The sequence below is a fragment of the Anas platyrhynchos genome, chromosome 3, assembly GCF_047663525.1.
Source record: "Anas platyrhynchos isolate ZD024472 breed Pekin duck chromosome 3, IASCAAS_PekinDuck_T2T, whole genome shotgun sequence".
Taxonomy (NCBI): domain Eukaryota; kingdom Metazoa; phylum Chordata; class Aves; order Anseriformes; family Anatidae; genus Anas; species Anas platyrhynchos.
The window spans coordinates 20,942,501-20,953,085 of NC_092589.1; the positions used below are offsets into that span (position 1 = coordinate 20,942,501).

The 10,585-nt window shown below is 37.8% G+C and overlaps 1 protein-coding gene across 5 annotated transcripts in view; it reads left to right on the forward strand.

Annotated features, from left to right (window-relative positions):
- The window catches only part of PROX1 (prospero homeobox 1), a 48,693-nt gene extending 39,455 nt beyond the window's left edge, over positions 1–9,238 (forward strand). For 4 of the 5 annotated variants that reach the window (XM_027453717.3, XM_072035506.1, XM_072035507.1 and 1 more), the window contains exon 5: positions 3,447–9,238. In XM_027453717.3, the coding sequence (XP_027309518.1) occupies positions 3,447–3,635 (189 nt within the window). In that variant the 3' untranslated portion in view covers positions 3,636–9,238. The remainder of the gene's footprint in view (positions 1–3,446) is intronic. The other variant, XM_027453720.3, reaches the window with a different exon arrangement.
- The last annotated feature ends 1,347 nt before the right edge of the window (positions 9,239–10,585 follow it).

Sequence of the window (10,585 nt, forward strand, 5' to 3'; positions counted from 1 at the left end):
TATTTTAAAGCATATTGCTTACTGCAACTGCACGTGCTTCTGTATGAAAGAAGTGTAAGCAAGGTCTGACTGGGCTCCAACTTTTGAGCCACCGGAACTGTACTTTTACTCCTATAGAAATAGTTTGTGCTGAGTATTTTTAACAAGGCACTCCCCCACAGTCCTACTCCAGACTGTTCGGCATGGTGGTTGCACACGTAGACCCAGGAGCAAATAGCTCAGGTTTGTTGCTCAAGCCAAGGAACATGTCAATAGTTAAACCAGCACAAATAGACCAGAGCGAACGAGAGCTTTAATTCGCTTGCAGTTTTCATTGGCGAAGGGGCTGAGTTGACATGGCCAAGGCTTGGGAAGGGGCACTGTGGTGGCTGCTGGACTGCGGCAGGAGGTACGGGCTGGGTGCATACCAGGTGTAAATCAGCATCACTGCCCTGAGGCTGGTAGAGCCTGCCGAAAGTGTGGCCTGTGACTTCTCCCTTGGCAGCAAAGCTAAGTTGTATTGATACCTTTGTGTGTGACAAAGTGTGATTTCTCTCTAAATCAGTCTGATGGGGAGGCTTCAATCTGAAACCCACCTAGCCTCCCCGTTAGCAGTCCTCACTGCCTCTCCTCCTGGTGCATGTACAGTACGATTCTTTGATTGATTGCTGCCACCTGATGCTAAGAAAATGCCCTGGGTTCATACTAGGGATTGTTCATTCTATTAAAAGAAACGTAGATGGAGTTTATTTGTCACTGAAGCATTTTCTGCAGATGTTCCTACTTCAGAGATGTTCAGTCAGTTAGGTGTAAAGATGCGCTGAATAGGTCGCCATCACTTAGGGTCAGGGAAATGCTACCCCCAGATGCATAATTAACATGGCTGACTGATTAATTGCCCACTGAAAAATCTAACTACCCATCCAGTTAAATATTTATTTTCAGTCTCTGGACTTCACTAATATTTTCCTCCAAAAAAAAAGAAAGAAAGAAAGAAAGAAAAAAGAAAGAAAAAGAAATAGAAAAATGCACTGTGCAGTTATTCTTTCTAGAAAGGAAAAATGTTGGCCGATGTACGATCCTGTGGGGATTAATCACAGTGCTATTCACATTACAACATGCAAAGTAATGTGTGTAATCCAGTCTGACATGAAAAAATGCTAATAACATCCCAAAAGGAAAGACTCATGAATGGCTCTAGTGCCTCAGGAGTAGGGAAGATCTTTGGGAGCTCAGCAGTATGAGCAGGGCTCTTCCAAGCCCCCACGGGGCTTCAGTCACTGCAGTGTCTGCGAGCTGCTCACTGCAGCCTGGTGTAGCGGGTCTGGAGGGGCCCAACCCTCAGATGCGACTCAGGTGCAATGGAGTCAGACCGTAAGAGCTGGCTTCTAGCCTAAAAGAAAGCCTTTGTGTCTCGAAATGGGTGGGAGGCCTGGAAGCTGGTGGCTCAGGGATTTTGCACTTCTTGCTCCATGACAAAGCAGCATCCCCTGTCTAGAAAACTTTCATATGCACAGGTAGAAGTTATACAACAAAAAGGTGGTTATCTGCTCAATATTTCTTGCTTTCTAGCTTTATGTAGTCAATGACCCCCTTCCCTTTGGTTGGCTCCAAGCAATACCAAACGTCATGAATAGTATGAGAACAGTGGTTGGAAGTGCATGAACAGCAGAGAGTATCGTTTTTATACCAGTGCAAGAATGAGGCAAGTGGGGTGTCTTTGGTAAATGTATTCACAAGTACGCAAGCTACAGAGTGGTATTGTGCAGCTTTAAGTTATTTCTGTGAGCTGGAATAAGTGAAAGGTAATAGTTATTTTCTTCCCTCCTAATTACTGCTGTAACGAAATGTCTGTGCGAGTGTTTCTTTCTGTGCGGCCTATGAAAAATTTCCACAGCTTGTCTTTGGGAACAAAGAAAACACGTGGAGCCAGATTTCGCTCTTGGAGGTACACAGAGAGCTTCCACGGGCTTCAGGAAACAGACTCGGTCAGCTGATGTCAGGGGAGCTGATCTCATGCTTACCCGGTGGCAGAACGTGGCTAGCAAGCTGCTAGCATTTCCCCACCGGCGGGAGGTGAGCTAGGCCCCAGAGCCTTATAGTATCAAGCTAAACATAAACATTTCCAGACAAGTTTTCTGGAAGTGGCTTCTAAAGGCAGAAGAACAAAAGCCCAGGTGCAGGCACTGATCTGGCAATGTGATATGCATCCAGTAACTGAGTGAGATCTGCCCAGGCCTGTGTTGGCCACGGGGACAGTTGGAGTGGACCCTACTGCAGGTCAGAGCATTGCTCTTGCCAGGTGTACCCAGCATGGGCAAATAATAGCACTGGGGTAGTGCTTACTATTATAAGTGTGCTGGCCAGTGGCCGGCCGTGCATTAGCAGTTCTAGCGCAGTGAAGCCATATTTCCGTGATAAAAATGGAAAACAATACCCTTATGGAGATGACCTCAACATTGCGACTGACCTGCAGTTTGTTGTGGTGATGGCTTTCAAGTCGTTTAAGGAAGAGGGTAAGATGGTGGTGCTGATGTCTGAGACAACTATTTAGGGCAAATTACCAAAGTTTGGAGTCAACTGTGTTTTTTAACATTCACTCGTTGTTTAGGGGCTTCTAAGTGGTGTGCCCCTGCTAGCAGCCGTTTGGCTCACCTGTGGGATGACAGTGACATGTAGAAAACCCAGATGAGTTTGACACACCTAATTTCTCCCCTTATGACTAATCTATGATGAAAGCATCTTTGTATTGACAAGGAGAGAAGCAACTCCATAGTGAAAAATGAGTAACGTCACTTGGAGCACAGTGCATCCAGTGAAGGGGTTGGGATTTTGTTTGTAGCCTTCTGAAAAAGAAGGGAAGACCATGGTGGCTTTTTTTTTTTTTCTTCATCTTACAAGAGTCTCATGCACAGCAGCCACAGAACCAAACCATTTGTGGAAAGCTTGTTTGCTTACTTGTTTTTCAACTACAAACAACATTCAGAGATATCCTATTTCTTTGGTAGCTTGCAGCACTGGCTGTGACCAAAGTTAAGCACGAAGGTACAGACAGTTTTCTAGGCATGCATGACATGTATTAGTCCCCACGCAGAGTGGAGAACATAGTCATAAATGCATGGGTAAAATATCAGACAGGGATTTCTCTCCTTAAAGACAATTGTGTTTGTTTCCCCTCCTGCTAATTATATCCTATAAATCCCCACTCTCCAAACTCAGACAGTAACATTTTGTTACCTACATTCTGTCAGTAGACTTCACAAAGATCTCTAACACATGTTATAAAAGTTATTGCTATACTACTATATATAACAGCTTTGCATAAGAGAATAGAAGGCTGCCACATTTAGAAAATGCAGGTGCTATGTAAGCCCCTTTCTGAAAGAAAGAACTTAGCTCAGTTTCCTTTGAAGAACCAGAGACTTGAAATTGAAAACTGTATTAATGCCATTGTCTCCTTGTATCAGCAGGTTCCAGAGAGATTCCTGGAAGTGGCTCAGATCACGTTACGGGAGTTTTTCAATGCCATTATCGCAGGCAAAGATGTTGATCCTTCCTGGAAGAAGGCCATATACAAGGTCATCTGTAAGCTGGACAGTGAGGTCCCTGAGATTTTCAAATCCCCAAACTGCCTACAAGAGCTTCTTCATGAGTAGAGAGTTCAGCAGCTATTTATGAATGTATGAAAGTAGCAGTCCCCTTCTGATGCCCAAGTCATGTGTGTCTCTATTTTAATTTCATATATATGTGTATCACATACATATATATGTATATGAAATTAGACTGTGATCCCTTCTGGATTTGAGTTTTTGTTCAGTTCCAAGGGGATGGTTATTTTACTTCAGCCTTCGGTTTACTTTTGCCCAAGACCCTTAACATTTGGAGAATAAATGGGGTTAATTTTCAGGGAGAAGAGTTTGGAAGCGTGTAAAAGTCTGTCTTAGCAAGTTAGGGCATTATGTTTAAAAACGCTTTGTCAGATTTATTGCTTGCTGCAAAGTGGCATTTTGTCTTAGTGAGACTAATGTCATGGCACAATACTACAGACAATGAAGTTTATATTATGTTTATACTGCTAAAGGTCTGAACTCTGTGGAGTCACTTCATGAGCTTGGAGCTTCTTTTTATTTTTTATTTTATATACTTTTAAACCAATAACTAGATTTTGTTTCATACTTCAAAAAGCTACAACATCAATTTTAGGTACTCACTCCGAGAAGTGGTACCGAAAAAGCAAACCCTATTCTTCATGCTTTCCCTTACAGAAATGATAAATACCCTGCACCAGTAATCAACATGCCAGGTTTTTGTTTTTCTAAATTGCAGCAAGGGACATTTGCACAAATCAAATACCATTCTTGCAGGGTGAGGCCAGTAATTCATGCACAATATTGTATCAACCACACTAATTTTAGAATATGGTCAGCTTAATAAAACGGAAGCATTTCACTCTCCATAGAGTAAAAATGAAACCTGCAGTGTAATAAATTGCCATGTCTTGGTCTTACTTCAAGTGGCATCAGTCCCTAAATTTATTCTTTTTTAGTCCATTCTGCCCCCAGAAATCCCCTTTCCAGTATACAAAGTTTTCTGTCTGTATTTGACATCTGTCCTAAAAAGCACTTTTTGAATGATCTTACATATAGTAGAAGAAAGCATCTTCACCTCACAGTGCTGAGGAAAAAAAAAAAAAGACTTGTTTGTAGCTGTAAAATATAATTAGTCTTTTCCTAATCAGAAGAATAAAAATTACATTTTCATAAAAATCTAATCAAGCATATACAAAAATCACAGTGTCCTCCTGGCTATGCAGGGTTCAGATAGCCAAATTGGATTTTTTAAATTACTGTAAGTGCAGCTTAAAACAAAACAAAACAAAAATCTATTTGAGCAATGTGCTGCACTTGTCCTCTGAAGCTGGAGCTAGTCTTGACCAAAATCTGAGCTACAGTGTAAAATCCGTGATGGATCTGGATTCGCCTGAATGCTATACCACGATATGTCAGCACACGGAAAGAAAGCTAGCTGCTAGTTCTTGTGCTTTCTTCAATGGCTCTCCTTGTCTCACGTTTTCAGAAAGGTATTGTCTCCAAAAGTTTGGGGGAAGGTTGAATATGCTATAGCACTCTTTGCTATTGTATTTGTCATTTTCTCTGTCGTCTTTTGTACAGATGCAGTAAGAATTTATTGTTATCGTCAATAGTATTTTCCCCTACATAATTCAGTCCGAGTCTAGAGGAAGTTCCTAATTAGCTGAGAATTGTATTTAGACCATCGAGGATATTGATATCTTATTTCTTTATTTTAAAATTACCATTTTGACTTTGGAGAGTGAAAGTTTACCCATGTGACTAAAGAGCTGACCTGATCATTGCAATTTCACTTCATTTACAAATACTGCTGATAGACAGAAATGTATGAAAGCAATTATTGTCAGCAGAAAGCCTTAAAAACCTGCTGACTTCAAATTAAACAGCACAATCCTACGATTCCCTGTCAGTATTTTCAAGCACTGGCAGTATCTGTGGAGTATAGGCAATGCAGACAATAGCATGGGATGAAGTGCCAACATTTTCACTATGCATTAAAAGCAAAACAAATCTTCTTGATCTTAGACTCCCTGAGAGTACCTAATACTGTACGTATCCTCACAGTAGACAGGATGTGTCTTTTTCTTTCTTTTCTTGTGTTTTGTTTTCTTTAGTTTTCTTCCTTTTTCCTTTTTTTTTTTTTTTGCTTTTGTTTTTGTTTTATTTTTGTGTGTGTGTGCATGATTTGGTAAACATTACACTTCATAAAGATGTAACTCCAGTGAATTCTGAGTAAGAAAGGATGAAAATTGTGTTCATGCACTTTTTTTTTCTTTTTGATTTATGGGAAGAAGTGGCATAAAATGCTCAAGTTTTAATACAGCAAGTTCATCATTGGCATACCATCAGATACAAAATATAACACTGCATTGTCACCTTGGACGTAAGAAAGCAAAGCCATACTTTAGTCATACTATGTGGACATACTACTAGCTACCATCTTGATCTGTGATTTTACCGTTACTTTTATTATGTTGTTTATTATTATTATTATTAATATTAATATTATTATTATTATTTGGCTGCAATGTGATTCACATAATCTAAATAAGTGAAATTGTGTACTCAACACTTGATGTTGTTGCATTTATTTATTTATTTATAAGTAGCATAATCTCAATAGTAAATGAGGCATAGGAATTAAGAGTAGAAATTTCATCTTAAAAGAAAAACAAAACCTCCTTGGTCTGAAAAAGGAACACAAGATAATTTGATCATTTCAGTTATGTGATTTTTCTGCATTTTATAGCCATATTGCCTTTGTGCCTCCCAACACACCTAAAATTACAAATACATGGCATAGCTCCTACTAAATTGTAAGCAGAAAAGTTTTTTTTTTCAAATGATCTCAATACTATTTCACTAAAATGGCTAAAAGGCAGGAGGCTACTTTTATTGTAATGAGAAGCTTACATAGGGAAAGAATTTCAAATTCCATGTAGAAATCCCATGTTGCCATTCATTTACTGCTAATTCAAATTTATTTCTGCATATAAACTTGAGGTTATAGTCTGTGCCTATAGTCTAGACCTTAAATGCACCAGCGGAAGGATAAAAAAAATCCTTCAAAATACCAGTTTTTCCCCCACAAGTACAATTGTTCTTGTGCCTTCTGTGGCTTACAATTTTCATCTTTTAAACTTTATTTTTCAATTACTACAGCTGCAATAAACACTAATTTTTTTTTTTCCGGCTGTTTGACATACTGTTGATAGCTATGCATATTTTGTGTCTTTTTAAAAATTAAAAAAAAAAAAAAGCAGGAGAATACGTTTTTGAAGAAGAGAATTTTTAGAACAGTTTGATAACGCAAATTATTTTTTCTCAATTGTTTGAGCAGCATTCAAGTTTTGAAAATTCTTGTAGAAGCCAATTTTTTGTAACTGTGGTGCAAATCTTGTGTTTTCTTAGCCTGATGAAAAGTAGTATAGAAGCAATATTTCATACGTGACATATGTGCATATACATATACATATGTAGTCACACAGAATGTGTGTATGTATGTATATATACACAGAAACACACACACACACAAAATATGCGTATGAAGTGAAAAGCTTACCTTTTTCCTATCTAGATTAAGAACCTATTTTAGACATTTGTTATGTTTTGTGAAAAGAATGTTCTATTTGAAACTACAAAACATTTAATTCTTACTGTATCTCTGGTTGTTTAATGGGAACGTTTCACATTTAATGGTAAACACGTGGAAGATGTTAGAATGTAGTAATTATTTAAGCAAGTGTTCACCCATGTATTCCTGAGGTTTGCTTTGTGCCTCTGAGTATTATTTAATTAAAGTGTTTTAAGTTTGCAGAATCTTTGTTACTGTACCAGGTATGTGGGTGAACATTGAAAACCGAGGGGAACTTTTATAAAGCAATGTAAATATTCAACCTTAAGGCTGTTCTTGCGTAAAGACATAAGATTTTAATAACTACATTCTGAAAACATCTGTTGAATTTATAAGAAACACTACAGTAACTGTATAGATAGTTGAAAGCATTCTTGAAAATCCAGCTCTCTACTTTTAAAAGTTAAGTCTCTTTCATCAGATGTCAAGGGAATGGGTAATACAGTTTCTGTAAAATTGCAGAATTTTTTTCTATGTATAGGAAGTCAGTTAATAGAAAAATGTTTTTTTCCACAGGTTGATATTAATTAAGAAATAAAGGTGAAGATTTTGTGGCTTTAAAGATAGGATTTTCACCAGCAGCATTGAAAGATTATACATATATATATATACAGAAAGATATATATATATATAAAAATGGAAAGTGGTTTACAAAACCCCCAAAAACGAGCACTGTACATGAGAAGTGAAAGCAAAAACTATATTTGCCATGTGTATTATATAGTAATCATTGGTGTTGATAGTGCAAATGTTTCCTTCTGGTACCAACTATGTGTTTGAAAATTCCAATACGCATTGTTTTCAAAAAGCTCCCCTTAAGGAATGTAACTGGTTTATATGAGTAAGCAGTTACTGTATTGCACTTAAATGTTCTGTTGAAGGAAATGCAATTTCGTTTTCTGTAGAACTGTTGGTTGTAAACCATCTATAAACTGAAGCTAAAAATGCTCATATTTAGAGCTGGGATGAAAACTGGTATTTAACCTTTGTATCTTCTTAGGAATATCCTTTTTAGTCTACGAAAGGTGGTGGCACTATGACTTTATTTAGTCTTTTCATCTGAGCCACAGTCACCTCTCTCTCCCGAAGCAGCCACCTTCCAAATGCACAAATATACTGGGATATGTAGAAACAAATCTCTAGAAGAAACAGCGAGCTTACATTTTTCTCTAAAATCCATCCTTTCTGCATTAAGTGTACCACTCAAGTGAAATATTAGACAAACACGATAACCATCTCATTACCATGTAACATGTAAGAGTCAGAAACTGAAAAAGAAGGAAAAAAAAGAAAAAAAAAAGAAAAAAAAGCCTCTTTAGGTTGGTTTAAATGCTGCCCAGAAGAGTCAAAGGTTAAGGTTTAAACTGATATTGTCCCAGCCATTACTCATATGTATATAGTTACAAAAGTGACAAAACACTGCCTTTATATTATTTAGCAATATGTTGTAAATAGCATTATTAAGCTCTTTTTTTGTAATAAAGACCCTTTAATTTGAAGATAGTACAATAATTGAACTGATAAAGTCAATTTTTGATTTTTTTTTATTTTATTTTTTAGCTAGAGGCAATTTCAACTGTGGATTTTTTTGTTGTTGTCTATTGTTCTGAAGACTTTGCATAATTTATTGGTTTAATTTATCCTAATTTATTTGATGAAGGTGTACAATTTTGTATTACCAAGGATGTACTGTAATATTAATTGATGACAAGATAAAACAATAAGACTCCCCTGTCTGTTTGAAAAAAATAAAAAAGGTGCAGTAGACAATTGATTGAAAAAAAAAGAAGTTACAATTCTAGCTTGGCAGCTACTAAATTTAAGATAAACACAGGAAAAATGTTTTTGGGGGGGTGGATTTTATTTTGTGTGTTTAAAGCTTTTGTATACTCTCCAGACTTTTACCTTTTTGCTTTGTACCACTTAAAAGATACAGTAGTTCAATTGCCTTGTGTGCCTTCCATCTTCTCTAAACTGAATGTATGTGCAGTATATATGCAAGCTTGTGCAAAATAAAATATAAATTACAAGCTCATTGCCATTGTTTATATTTCTTTCCAAAAGTTGATGTTGCCCTGTATCGAAAAGGGAATCACTGGAACCTCTCTGCTGTGGCCAGGCTGTATCTAGGATTGTAGTCCTCTGCAGGTTTTCTCTCCCCCTTAGAATTATTTATTAATGAAAATGCCAGCCCTCTTGCAAAATGGATATAATGATTTATCTAATCCGGTGTCCTACCTCCAGCACTGGTTAAGATAATGAATGTTATTTTGCAACAGTCTATCAGACAAGGAGTAACTCCCGGCACCAGACATGCTATGTCTGAGGTATACACGGCCTCAGGCCTAGCCAATGTAGCCACCCTGAGCTAGAAAGTTCTTGTCTTTGCCCACGTTCCATTCTCTATTCTTTTTATTGCAATCTATCCCTCTTTCCTGGATCGCTTCCTTTTTGAGCTGCATAATCATAGCACTGTATATAACTAATCTGTTCTCACACATTTCCTCAAAATGCAAGTCTCATTTGTCCGTTGTTTTTCTCTAGTCCTTCTCTCTTTCTGCTGCTTCATATGTATCTTAAAGTCTTGAGGTTGAATGAACCACTGAATTAAATTATCGTCTGTGTTTCAGATATGAATGGTATCTTTTTGGCTTAGAATTGGTGCAGATGGCAGTTAAATGGTAATTTATTTGGATTGCAAATATTCTTGCAAGAATTTTTTGATTTTAAAGGAGGAGTATGTTAAAAATACATTTTCATCTGAGGTCATTTACTTTCATAACCTTCACAGATTCTGCCTCAAGACACTGTAGACTCGAGCTGGAGCATGAACGCAATGTTAGCTACACTGTAATAACCTAATAAATACTTCATCTCTGCAACAGCAATTAAAACTTGATGTCTTTTTATACAGTTGGAGTTGCATTTGCTGGGCCATATCAACAGCAGGTGTAATGGAGATGATGAAGCCGCACCTGTGTAACTGGTAGTCCTTAAGGTGTGAGATCGTCTCTGATCTTATTGCAAACAATCTTCCCCTCCTAGCTCACATCTATCTACATTACCAAGCCAGCATACCAGACGCATTGTTGGGTCAAAATACTTGACATTCAGGTCATTTCTTAAGCAAATGCTGCCCCACAGCATTTACTAATTGTCTGTATATTCGGGAGATTGCTAAGATGTGACATGGTGATCAGGGTAGGCTGAAGTGTCTGAAATGTCAAGATCCCTGATTCATCTGCTCCTGAAAAGCTCCAGCCTCGAGGAGCTCTTCTGCCAGCCTTGGTTCAGAGCAGGCATGGGCATCCCAAAAATGCTTTCCTTGGAGGAGGGAAGCTAAAGAGAGGCTGAGGAGACCAAAATTAGATATCTGCTTAAG